This window comes from Peromyscus californicus, unplaced genomic scaffold, assembly GCF_007827085.1.
Source record: "Peromyscus californicus insignis strain IS unplaced genomic scaffold, ASM782708v3 Scaffold_13__1_contigs__length_99412109, whole genome shotgun sequence".
Lineage (NCBI taxonomy): Eukaryota > Metazoa > Chordata > Mammalia > Rodentia > Cricetidae > Peromyscus > Peromyscus californicus.
The window spans coordinates 90,383,756-90,397,457 of NW_026294424.1; the positions used below are offsets into that span (position 1 = coordinate 90,383,756).

The following is a 13,702-nucleotide window of genomic DNA, read 5'->3' on the forward strand; positions in this document are numbered from 1 at the left end:
AAGTCAGACTGGGAGCAGCACTGTCGCCCCAGCGCTGTTACAGTGACCAGGAGGTGAGGACGGGGACCACCCAGAAGCTAGCCTAGGCTGCGTGCCGTAGCAGAAACCACCTCAAACCTTAACATTGCCTTTCTGTCTTTGATTGTTAAATTTGCTTTTAGTTGGCGAAAGACATCCAGACAGTCAAAGCTGAACCTGCTGAATATGAGCTTACTTTAATTACTACTGGGTAAATTAGCAAGCATTTGATCCCAGTTAGGTCCAAGCCCTCAAGGGTAGTGTTCCAAGATGTGTTAATTAGAAACGAAGCTGGGTGTGCCTGTGCTTACTTGTATCCTAGCTTGGGAGATGGAGACACAAGGATCAGGAGTTCAGGTCCAAGGTCAGCCATAGCTCCAGTCATCCTGTCTTGGAAGAAAAGTGAAAGTTTCTTGAAAGCAGAATAATAACCTATTAATAAAGGTTCTGGTTAGAGATATCTTTTCACGCTTTGTTGTAGCTAGAGTTTTCCTGCCTGACCCACAGTCAGGACAAATCTCTCTCACCTGCCAGTCCCACAGCCACTCAGACCTGACCAAGTAAACACAGAGACTTATATTGCTTACAAACTGTATGGCCGTGGCAGGCTTCTTGCTAACTGTTCTTACAGCTTAAATTAATCCATTTCTATAAATCTATACCTTGCCACGTGGCTCGTGGCTTACCGGCATCTTCACATGCTGTTTCTCATCATGGCGGCTGGCAGTGTCTCTCTGACTCAGTCTTCTACTTCCCAGCTTTATTCCCCTCCTTGTCCCGCCTACACTTCCTGCCTAGCCAATGGCCAATCAGTGTTTTATTTATTGACTAATCAGCAACACATTTGCCATACAAAACATCCCACAGCACTTTGTTTTTTGAGGTAGGGTCTGGGTGTGCAGCCCTGGCTGGCCTGAATTGTGCTGTGTGAATCTGGCTGACCTTGGTAGTGAATCTCCTGCTTGCCTAGAACTGCTGTGATGAGAGGCATGTGCCAGTACACTTGGCTAGACATCTTTTCATTCTAGGATCAGAAGGTCAATAGTCACAATCTTCTTGTTGTTTTTTGGTTTTTTTTGAGATAAGGTTTCTCTGTGTAACTTCCTTGGCTGTCTTGGAACTTGCTCTGTAGACCAGGATGGCCTCAAACTCACAGAGATCCGCCTGCCTCTGCCTCCGAGTACTGGGATGGAAGGCGTGGGCCACCACCACCCGGACACAGCCTTCTTTTTCATCTGGAGCAAAATCCAGGCTAAGTAGTTTGAATGTAAACAGTGTTGTAGGGCATGCGTATTTGAAGTGATTTGGGGTACAAAACAATGCTAATGGCAACCAGATGAAACATAGGTTGAATTAGTAGATTTCTTCCAAGTATTTATTACCATAAAGTCTTTGTTCTTTTATAGCTTCCATAAAGTTCTCCATTAGCTATGTTTTCAGTAAACATTTATGGAATGAAGTCACTGTGCCTGGCATGCATTTCAGAGGAAGGCCTGCAGTGAACGGGCGTGATATGTTGCACATATATTTGTACTGAATAGTCCTTCTCATTCTCTTGTTCAGCTTATTGACGGCCACTTTGATACCAAGATAGGACACAAAGTGGAGAGCGAGAGTTACCGGAAGATTGCAGATAGCATTGGGTGCTTGACCAACAACATCTTGTTCCTCACAGATGTCACTTTAGGTAAGAAGCTGGCCTTTTGTTGTCTTTGTGATGCAGTACCCAGGGGGAGCAGCTTTAAGTGGGGAGAGGTTTGGTTTTGCTCGTAGTCCAGAGGATGGAGCCGTCATGATCACATGTCACCTCTCACATAGTCACAGAGCAGGAAGCACAGGAGACCAAAGCGGGCCTGGACCGTACCCCGTCCTAGCCCACATCTTCCAGGGAGGCCCTCTTTCCCGAAAGTTCCACAACCTCCCCAAGCTTAGCAACACCTGATGGAGACCAGTGATGGGATGCCTGAGCTGTGGAGGACCGCTCAGAGTCACATTAGGGTAGTTCTCATATATGTGGTATCTTATTGGATGTCTGAATCATCCCTCATGGGAGGGTTTGGGACTAGGAGCTTGCTCAGTGGGAAGCGTGCTTGCTATACAATCCTGAGAACCTGAGTTCAGATCCCCAGGACCCACATAACCAAGTATGGCTGTATGTACCTGAAATCTTAGCTGTAGTGAAGAGAGGTGTGTTCTGGGAGCTTTCTATCCTAACCCAAATGAGTTCTAGTTCAGTGAGAGACTGTTTCAAGACAGTAAGGTGTGTAATACACACAGGCACACACAGATACCATATCCCCTCTGCACATGCATGTGCACACACACACACACACACACACACACACACACACACACACACACAAGAATGGGAGAGCAGCCCTCCTACCCCCCAAAAAGACATGACAATAGAAAAGGGGCTAGCTATAAGAGGAAGGGGGTCGGGGACAAGAGAGGATAATGGGTGAATGTGATAAAATGATTATGTGCATGTCACAGCGGTACCTGCTGCTACCATGTGTACTTCATACATATTAATAGAAAGAAAAGTACATTGTCACTCCTTGCTAGCTTGGCTGAAGTTTGTAATCTGGGCAGGTAGTACCATTCATAGGGCCTTGTTGCCCTGAGGTTTGGTGAGGGCCGGGCTCTCTTGCATGTCAAGGCTGGGGCTGGACTTCTGTAAACCGCCTAGGTCCTTCCACTTCCTGGCAAGTTCTCCTTTTCCACACCTAAGTGCACTGGGGGAGAAACAATGCTTGGTGTGGGCAATGCATATTTGTAATCCTGGTTCTTGGGAGAAGGAGACAGGGAGATCCTTGGGCGTCCTCACCAGCCAGCCTAGCTTCTGGTAGTTCCAGGCCGGTGAAAGACCCTGCGTCAGGAAGAAAAAGGTGACCAGTGCCTGAGGCAGGACACTCCAGGTTGTCCTCTTGTCTCCATGGGCATACGTGCACAGGCACATGCATCCACACACGTGTGCACATTAAGTAACTCTAACTCTTGTTCACGTGTCCATGCATTTATTATGCCGGAGTCAGGTGCTCTGTGTGCACTGAGATTAGAAGACAGTGTGTGTGGCTGGTGCTGAGTTGGTGTCAGGTTTCTCCTACCATGTAGATTTGGGTAATGGAGCTCGTGTCATCGGGTTTGGGAGTGAGTGCTCTTACTAGCCGAGCAATCTCACTGGCCCACAACTCCTTCAAGACTACTTAGCCTTTCTTCATAGTTTTGTCTTTAGGTACTTTTCAAAAACTGACCTGCACTCAAGTCTTTCTTGTTTAATTTAAGCCGTTTCCTAGGGTTGAAGTGCAAGGAGTTAATTTCTAACATGAGTAAAAGGAAATGTATACAGTCACAAGAAACTGGAGTATGTATTCCAACTCTGTTTTTGTTTGTTTGTTGTTGTTTTGAGACAGGGCATCTCTGTAACCCTGGCCATCCTGGCATTTACTTTGTAGACCAGGCTGGCCTCAAATTCAGATCTGCCTGCCTCTGCCTTCCAGATACTGGGATTAAAGGTGTGTGCTACCATGCCTGGCTATAGTCCCAATGTTAAAGACTGGGAATACCATCCTAAATTGGCCTTAAAATAAAATCAGCTTTATCTAGGTGTCCAGTAAGCCCCGCCCCAGCTCCCCTCCCGTTAGGCCGGAGGCCCAGCACTTGGATGATCTGTAGCTGGGATGGGAGAGGTGGCGGTTGCTTGCTTTGCCCTTCTGTCAGCTCTGTTCCTGTGGGGTTTGTACCATGTGTCCATCCTGTCACATCCAGGGCAGGGCAGAAAACCAAGCTGATGGTGCCAACGGTACTAAAGAAGGAAAGGAAACGAGAAGACTTGTTGGAATTGTAGCGTGCGGTGTCTGCAGAGTACACTTGCAGTATTTGGTGCCTAGATGAAGAAGAGTTGGCACCAGATAGCAAATACGCAGCTTTCAGCCCACAGAGTCTCTGTCACAGCTATCCAGCCTTCTCTTGTGCAAAAGCAGTCACAAACAGTACGCAGATGAACAGGTGTAGCCGTGTGCCAGTACGACTTTTAAGGACGGAGTGCTGTGCTTTGCCAGCCTTTGTTCTAGAGCAGTGGTTCTCAGCCTTCCTAATGCTGCTACCCTTTAATACAGCTCCTCAAGTTGTGGGGACCCCAACCAGAAAATTAGTTTCATTGCTATCTCATAACTGTAATTTTGCTACTGTTATGAATCATAATGTAAATATTTTTGGAGGTAGAGGTTCATCAAAGGGGTCATGACCCACAGGGTGAGAACCACTGTTTTAGAGTATTGGGCATTGAGTCAGGCTGACAGTAAAAGTTTTAGGCCTACAGTTGCTTTGCTCTGTTTCGGTATCTGTAGACTGGGCCAGGGCTAACAGCATAAGTACTTGGAGTTGCTGGGAAAGACGATGAGGACGGGAGCTGCACACAAAGGCGGGAGCCCTGTTTTGTGCACATATCTCTCATCCAAGTCTGGTTCCTAGTGTGGAGTAGATGCTTTTGAAGATGAAAGTAGCTGTTGTTTTTCAAATAAAAATAAAATGGAGAGATGAATGTAAGCCAAGGTCTATTAGAGATACCCCTGTAACACCAGCTTACCTAAGTGAATATGACGGGCCTTGTTTTTACTCTCTGCCACCCAGCACCATCCCAGTCACTGATCTAAGGCACCCACAGTCTAAGGAGGGTAAACAGTAATAAAGTGCATTGTTGGACAGCTGAGTACAGACTGTGAGACGCATGCGGGCCGCTCTAATACAGGAATGGCGCTTCTGGATGGCGTCATGTTTTGAGTGGAAGTCTGAAGAGTAGGAATTTGTCAGGCAAAAAAGATGGCATCTAGGCAGGGGACATGCATGACCTGTTGGGACCTGAGGTTAGAGCCTGTACTTTGGCCAGATTAGATCATAGGCCACCCTTGTTCTCTGTCTACTTAATTGGTGAGTTAGACCCTACAGCTTGCCCTTTGAGAAACAGCTCAGCTGTCTGGGGCTAATTTGTAGGAACGGACAAAGGGTGTGGGCCAGAGCAAGCCTGTGTTGAGTCATCAGTAGCTCTAATTAAAGCACAGTGTAGGATGGGCTGTGTTTCTGTCTCTCGTGTTCAGTCAGGTGCTTTTTAGTGTGTGTCTCACCTGTGCTTTGATTTCCCAGAGGCCAGTGCTGCTGAGGAGGCAGACGTGCATGTCGCTGTGGTGGTGAGACCTGGTAATGCAGGGTTAACAGACGATGAGAAGACATACTACAACCTCATCACGTCCTTCAGTGAGCTCTACCTGCCGTCAACATAGAGCAGGTTCCGAGCGAGGCGCAACTGTCCCCCCCGATGTCCAGCTTTATTCTAATTGTAACAGTAACTTACTTATGTGTGCACACAGACATATGCAAGTGTATCTACATGTATGTGTGTGTGCTCAGATTAATTTCCACAGGCACATATGTGAGAAAAGTTGTCAGTTCCGTGAGAACCAAATTCATGTAAAGATGCTTTCTGTGTAGACCGTAACTCTTAAGTCTTACCAGTGCACGAGAGTGCATTTGATAGAAAGAAACTGCAAAGGTACAGACCAAATGTGTGATGGTATCACATCCCTCACTGAAGTGGGGAGCAGTTTTGAGAAATTGTTATCCAGAGACCTTGTTATTTTAAAACTGGAAGTGCTTCAAAGGCATCCGTAAGAGGGACCCACCGACCATGTCTCCTTGTGGACTCAATCACCCTGCTGCGCCCAGATTCACGTCCCTGTGTACAGGAGACAGGCCTCGCTTCCCCTCAGAGAAAGGGTTGGTGTGATCAGTCAGGTATAGTAGGTGTTAGGCAGCGTCCGCCTCTAGAGCGGTGGTCACAAGCAGCCCGTGTGGCAGTGGCCCCGCCACCCTGCCATTGTTAGCACGGTTTGATAGTTGCCTTTTTATGTCTTAGCATAGTTTGAGAATATATGTTGATGACTATTTTTAAAAAATGTTTTATTGAAACCAGTATAACGCCACAAAGAGCTCTAATGTGTAATATTCCCTCTGAAATGGATGTGAAGATGTACATTTTATAACAGTATTGTTTATCCCGATGCCACTCTGACAGGATTTCCTGTCAGCTTCGTGTAATTAATTAATAAAGGCGTTTTCCTCTTTCAGTTTCATATAGATTGTGGATTGATTGTACCTCATGCGCCAGAAGCAAACAGGAGAGTAAGCCCGGAGCAGCTGAATGGTTGGACGTTCTTTAGTTTTCGCACTGAGTGTGTAATGCGCATGTCTCTTTTAGCAGACTATGAATGAAAATCGTTACCTAGCTTCAGCTGGTGTTTGAATGTTGTTACTGTTTAATTCCGACAGTAAACGCAGAATGACGTTTCTTGGAATTTTTATAACTATACAAAAAAATGTGTTTTTTCCTCCACATTTTAATTGTGTGTGTGTGTGTGTGTGTGTGTGTGTGTGTGTGTGTGTGTGTGTGTGTGTGTGTGTAAGGGGGGGCCGAACAGTTGATGATAGCTGCTCCTCACCTACCATCTGGGGACCTGGGTATTGAACTTGGGTCATGAGTCTCGTTGGCAGGAGCCTTTACCCACTGAGCCATCTCGTCTTTTTGTTAGTGTTGTTTTGTTTTGAGACAAGGTTTCTCTCTGTAGGCCTGGCTGTCCTGGAACTCTCTCTGTAGACCAGGCTGTCCTTGAACTCCCAGATCCAGCCTCTTGAGTGCTGATTAAAGGCATGCACCACCATCACCTGGTACTACCTCATTTTTTTTCAAAGCTGTATAAGAAAATGCTTGAAGGAAAAAGTTATTTTTCTAATTGCTCAAGAAAATCCTGGAGGAATAACTTTGGGGATGCGTTGACTATGAGGAAAAGTCTCGCAAATATGAGGGGGGAAGGAGATAGAGAAAAAATGTTATGTTGATTCAGATTTTGGGTCAGACAGACTAGATTTAGAATCAAGTTTTCGTAAGTCATAGAAATGGAAATAATTTGTAAATAATTTGTAAATCACAAACTCATGAAAGGATTAAATCTGTATTTTTGTAGACAGGTTTATGGGCGGATGACAAATGGTTATCCTTTAATAACAGTGTCTTAGTTAGGGTTTCTACTGCTGTGAAGACACACCATGACCACGGCAACTCTTATAAAAGAAAAATATTTAATTGGGGTGGCTTACAATTCAGAGGCTTATTAGTCCATTGTCATCCTGGTGGAGCATGGCGGCATGCAGGCAGGCATGGTGCTAGAGAGGTAGCTGAGTATTCTACATCTTGGTTGTTCTGTTTTAGGGAGAGGATTCTCTAATCAGTAATTCTGGAGTGGAGAGATCTGCGGTTTATGCTGGCCTTGGTTGCTAAGCCTGACTGATGTTTGTAGAGTTGCAGAGGGAAGGTTGACGGGCAGGGTTAATGCTAACATGGGTGCAGAACAGGCTCTGCCCAGCAGGTGGCGCTGTTTCCCTACAGACCTTGTCAAATGGAAGCATCCCATCAGATGGAGCAGGAAGGGAGAGGGGAGATGCACAGTTCATTTGGCTTTAAAAGCCAATAGCATGGCTTGTAAGAGCAGAGTCGTTGGGCAGACATTTGGTAATAATGCCAACTGCAACCTACCCACAAGTTCCCCTTCCCCCTCTTGTCTCTAACACATTAAAAAAAAAAAAACAACTTGCCGGGCGGTGGTGGCGCACGCCTTTAATCCCAGCACTCGGGAGGCAGAGCCAGGCGGATCTCTGTGAGTTCGAGGCCAGCCTGGGCTACCAAGTGAGTTCCAGGAAAAGGCGCAAAGCTACACAGAGAAACCCTGTCTCGAAAAACCAAAAAAAAAAAAAAAAAAAAAAAACTTGATTTTTGAGTAGACAGGTTCTAGCCGCAGTGTTTAAAAGGGCTTGCTTTCATGTATTTTTCATATCTTATTTCTCCTGTCAGAGAAAAAAATGTTAAATATAATGTGTCCCATAACAATTTGCTATAGTACCACTTGGGCCTTGATGTCAAAATTATACTCTCTTAAGCAGTATTCAGCAATAGTTTGCAGAGCCTGGCCTGATGGTTTACATCTATAATCCCTGAAGGTAGAGGCCAACCTGGTTTGTATAGGGAGTTCCAGGTTAGTAGCCAGGGCTACATGGGCCCTGTCTCAAAAACAAAAAAATCCCCCACAGTTCTTGCTAATCGAATAATGAATAAAATCTACCCTTGAGTTTCACTCAGATTTATTCTGTCAAGATGTGAGTCCCGGGTTTGATGCAAGGGATGCATTCTCCTTATGGCCAGAATGCAGGTGTTCCTAGAGGTGTAAGAAAACTAAATAAAGACAACACAAAATAAGGTATGGGGGTGGAGTTTGTAATCTAAGCATGAAAGATGAGATATATGAGGAGGAAAGAACATTGTATGCAGACTACATGTAGAGATTTAAACATACTCTGCCTGGACCAGGGAATCAGGAGTCCAGTGGCTAGATACTGTTAGAGAGGTATGCAGAAACCTGATCATTAGGTCTCTGGAACCTAGTAAAACATTTAGACTGTAATTTAAATGTGGGAACCTACTGGAGAATTCAGAACAGAAGTGACCTATATTTTAAGAAATTGTGTTTAATGGAGAATGGATTGGGGTAAGACCTATGAGTGGGGAGTTGGAAGCAGAGAGCACTTAGGTATTTCTTAAATGATTTAGTATTTGTGTGTGTGCACACGCGCACATGTGCGTGCGCGTGTGCACCAGTGCTGTGGGATGTCTTTCTGTACACTATGAATATGTGTTGCTCTGATTGGTTGATAAATAAAGCTGCATCGGCCTATGGCAGGGCAGGATAGGTTAGGTGGTACATTCAAACTGAAGACGAGATGAAGAAGGGTGGAGTCGGAGACGCCAGTCTGCCACCCAAGGAGCAGCAAGATGTCTGCAGACCAGTAACACCAGGGCCACATGGTAACATATAGATTAATAGAAATGGGTTAAGTTATAAGAGCTAACTAGCAAGAAGCCTAACCCATAGGCCATACAGTTTGTAAATAATATAAGCCTCTTTTACTTGGGACCAAGTGGCTGCAGGATGTGGGTGGGAAAGATTTGTCCCAACCATGGGGCTGGGCAGGACTAGAGAAACTTCTGGCTACATTTTTTGGCACCCCATATTGGGCGCCATTGTGTGTCCTAATAAACTTGCCTGAGCATTAGAGGACAGATCCAGCCACTAGAGTAGACGCAGAGCCAGGCAGTGGTGGCACACACCTTTAATCCCAGCAGTTGAGATCTCAAGCCTTTGCTTGGGAAGCACACACACCTGTAATCCCAGGAAGTAATATGGCAGGGCAGAGAAAAGTATATAATGCTTGAGGAAACAGGAACACGCTGTCTTTCGGCTGAGGATTTCGTAGAGGTAAGAACTAGTGGCAGGCTGTTCTGCTTCTCTGATCTTTCAGCTTTCACCCTATTAACTGGCTCTGGGTTTTTTATTGAAAGACCACCTAAGATTTGAACAGCACACCATCATGTGTTTGTGGAGGCTGGAAGATGGCACCAGAGCCCCTGAAACTGGAGTTAGAGATAGTTGTAAGCCATCTGATGTAGGTGCTGGGAACTACGTTTAAGTGGTCTTGCTACTGCTCCATCTCTCCAGCCCCTACTTAGGTGTTGTGATCACAAAGGAATTTGAAACAAGGAATAAGGCTCTCACACAAACCAATGGAAGGCTTAGTGGGAGGATAATTAGGGGAACTACCCAGGAAGCTCCACCATGGTGAGTTCAGGAAGCTTGGCACGGTTGTCACGGCTGTTCGCCCGTGAAGCTGGCCAGGTAACACTTGTGCTTTAGTGACCTTGCTTGCCCACGCCAACAGCAGGACTGCCCTCTTCTGTTTGTAGGATTGCTCTACCACATTTCATTGAGTCATTCCCAGAACCACATGGAGGTACGTCTGGGGGATGTTTTTAATTCTCCAACTCTCTAATTGCTCCATTTGCTGGATTCACTATCAAAGACTATTGTAATGAAGGGCTAACAGTGGCTGGCTTTGGAGTGGTAGCAGTAGAGGTAGATGTGGACACGTCAGGGCTGTTTCAGAGGTGTTGATAGCTACACATGATTGACAGGACTTGAAAGGGCAGCTCCTAGGTTTTTAGCCTGAGTAACTGGGTAGATACTGGTGCTGGACAAACAGTGACTTAGTGTGTTAAGTGGAAAGCTGATGCAGACAGGGATAACCACAAGCAGTGAGATGCTTACAAAGCCCAGAGCCCGAAGCTCTGGCCTGACTGCAGAGCAGTCTGAGACTGAGGCTGTCTGGCAGAGAGGTGCTGTTAAGTCATGTAGTTTGGGTTTTGGAAAGACCTATGGATGGAGAAGAATCAGAGAGCCCTGAAGTTTTAACATTTGAGATCAAGCCGTGGAAGGAAGCAAGCCAGGCAGATGAGAAAGAGGGTATGTGCAAGTCCTGACAGTAATGCAAGCAAGGGTCTGCCTTCATATTTTAATGTCTCTCTTTCTGATGCTTACGCGCGCACGCGCGCATACACACACATCCTGTTAGCACACCAGTCATGGTTAGGGGGTCTGTCTTCATTTTAATACACACACACACACACACACACACTTTCTAAATATGGTTGCATTCTGAGTTACTAAGTGTTAGACATTGAGTGTGTCTTGGAGGGGTGGGGGAGGGGGACATACATAAACCCATATCAGCCAAGAAAGCAACAGGACTTCTCAAAGCCCTAATTCACCGAAGCATCTCATTTTTTGATCTTTCCTAACAAGCTTTTGGGCTAAGTCTATTGTTTGCTCAGCTATTACCCGTTATTTCACACAGCTGTGGTTAATACATTTGTCTTTAATGGTTCCAGCAAATGGTCCTAGGTTGCTGCCTGCCAGCAAATGGCCCTAGGTAGCTGCCTGGGAACTGGCAGAGTTCCAAATTAGGGAAGGTTAAAGTTGATCCCTTGGGGCCATTCTAAGGCATTATCAGACAGGTTGCCATGGTGACCCACCCGCGTTGTTCCTTTAAACTCATAGAAGTCCTAACCCAATGTGGCCACATTTCGGGTAGGCATTTAGGAGGTAATTAGATTGAATGAAGCTAAGGGTGGCAGCACAGATCTGTCGTCTCAGTACTTTGCAGGCTGAGGCAGGAAGGTCTGAACGTGAGTCCAGGCCAGCAGGGATGCATAGTAAGATTCTGTCGCAATAACTGAAGAAAGAAAAAAAATAATTATCAGAAGCATAAGGTCCTAATCCAATAGGAGAAGAGGGGGCGGGACAGTGCTCAGTTTCATCTTTTCTTTCTTTCTTTTTTTGTTTTTTGTTTTGTTTTGTTTGAGACAGGGGTTTCTCCGTGTAGTTTTGGTGCCTGTCCTGGATTTTGCTCTATAGACCAGGCTGGCCTTGAACTCAGAGATCTGCTTGGCTCTGCCTCCCGAGTGCTGGGACTAAAGCCGTACTCCACCACCGCCCAGGTCATGTTTTTCTTAGTCCTGTGTCTTTCTCCTCTCTCTTCTCCTCCCTGTCTCTACCATGTGAGGACACAGTGAAAAGGTACAGCCTATAAGCCAGAAAAAGCCTTCACCCAAAACCCTAACCACTGAGCCAACTCTCCTGCCCCAATGCTCTACTGTTGAGGTTGAGCTCTTTTTTTTTGGTTTTTCAAGACAGAGTTTCTCTGTGTAGCTTTGCGCCTTTCCTAGAACTCACTTGGTAGCCCAGGCTGGCCTCGAACTCACAGAGATCCACCTGGCTCTGCCTCCCGAGTGCTGGGATTAAAGGTGTGTGCCACCACTGCCTGGCTTCAAGAGCTCTTTTGACAAATGCTGGAGTTGGCAATTTGCTCCAGAGAAGCCAGCCACCATGCTGTGTGGGAACCCAGATTCATAGCGCGTGCAGAGGAGCAGAGGCTCCAAGTACATAGTCAGCCTCCACTTCCAGACATAAGAATAAATCAGCCCTCCGCTGCTTCCAGCCTCTAGCTTTCAGGTCATCCTGCTGAGACCCCCCGATACCACGGAGCAGAGAAGAGATGTCCCAGCTGTGCCATCGGGGCCGGCATAGAACCTGGGAGTCCAGTAAACGGCTGTGCTGCTGCGTCTTGTGACAGTGTGTCCAGCAGTCACAGTCATCACGTGAATCGATGTCATCAAGCAGTGGACGGCCTTTCCTCTCCAGCACAGAGGCCCATGCCACTGCGTGCAGTTAGGAACGTCAAGAACCTCATTTTTCTCCCCGACGGTGGCATCACGTTTCTTCTGGGATGTCGCAGTTGTCCCTGGCCCCACAATCACACAGGCTTGAAACCACGGGGTGTCTGACCTGCCTTCACCCTTCTCCTCCAGGCCATCGGACACAGCTCTTCTCAGCGTCTCCCATTCTTTCCATGCCTGAAAGCCTTTTCATTCCACTACCTACATTATAAATGCAATACCCTATGGAAGGACTCCGATAGCAGGTGTGCATTCAGGTTTTGCTTTCATTAAAGGGCAGTTCTTGCAAAAACCTCAGAAAGCTGGGCATGGTGGTCCATGCCTATAATACCAGCACTCAGGAGGAGGTGGCTACATGTCAAGCTGGAGGCGATCCTGGGCTATCCAAGACCCCACCCCGTCTTTAATATCAAACAACCCCAGAGCAAGGAATGATGATGTTTATAGATAGGAAGTACACTGTAGTTTGAGAAGGCTGCTACCAGGGCAACAGAAAAATGGAATCATTGGCTGTTCTGAATGTTCTGAAGAACATTCAGCGGCACTGAATCACTTCATCTGTGTTTAGTCAAAACCCTTCTCTCCAGCTCCTACCCTACCCTGGATAGATACAAATCTATCTGGTTTATCAAAGTCTAGAGGTATTCGGGGTTATTCTAATACTGACTAGCAAGTGAGCTTCTTACAGAAATGCTGCTGGAATACCATTTCTTCTTTCTGACCCCCACACTTGTAGAGACTGTATTTGAGCAGTAAGGCAAAAAAAAGTTGAGAATGACCCAAAGTCAAACCAGCTTCTTGATTGAAAAACATGAAATACATTCAGTTTTCCTCAGCCAGGACCCAGTTATCCTCAGTGTTCCATAGGAAGCCACACGGGAGAACACCAGTCCCGTCTAGATCTTGGGAATGTGGCCTGTAGTGGTAGCTGCACACACTGGAAAACATTGGCCTTTTTATAACAGCATTGGCTCCTCAAGACAGAAAGCTGCTGGCTGAGCTGAGCAGGGGGACTGCTGCGTCCCCTGAAAGCTGACCACAGGGACACTGCTTCTTCAGGGCTTGGAGTGTGAGGCCGCTTGCAGTAGACGAAAGTTTCCAGAAGAAAAAGAGAGGAGAGGGGTTTGTGTAAGCTATGGGCTTTCGCTTGTTTTGGGTTATTTTTCATTGTGTGTGTGTGTGTGTGTGTGTGTGTGTGTGTGTGTGTGTGTGTGCATGTGTTCTTGTGACTACAGACGCACGCACATGCAGAGGATGGAGGACAAACCCGGGTATCAGTCCTTGGCTTCTCCCGTGTAGTGTGGGGATTTAACGAGGCAACTCCACGTAGTTAAAAGGAGGTTTATTTTGGGGTAACTTACAGCCAGCCAGTAAAGGGGTTGGTTACAGGATCCGGGAGAGGTGAGGTGCAGTCCAGCGGGGTTCTCTGGAGAACTCTGACTTGGTCTGCCATCCAACATCCAGGATCACGAGGAGCCAAGAGGGCCGGCACGTCTGGATCTCCAGTCT

At 46.5% G+C, this 13,702-nt stretch overlaps 1 protein-coding gene across 2 annotated transcripts in view; it reads left to right on the forward strand.

Annotated features, from left to right (window-relative positions):
* The window catches only part of Enoph1 (enolase-phosphatase 1), a 35,014-nt gene extending 28,865 nt beyond the window's left edge, over positions 1–6,149 (forward strand). For both annotated transcript variants that reach the window (XM_052735464.1, XM_052735466.1), the window contains exons 5-6: positions 1,582–1,705; positions 5,164–6,149. In XM_052735464.1, coding sequence (XP_052591424.1) covers positions 1,582–1,705; positions 5,164–5,300 — 261 coding nt within the window. In that variant the 3' untranslated portion in view covers positions 5,301–6,149. The remainder of the gene's footprint in view (positions 1–1,581; positions 1,706–5,163) is intronic.
* Positions 6,150–13,702: the final 7,553 nt, after the last annotated feature.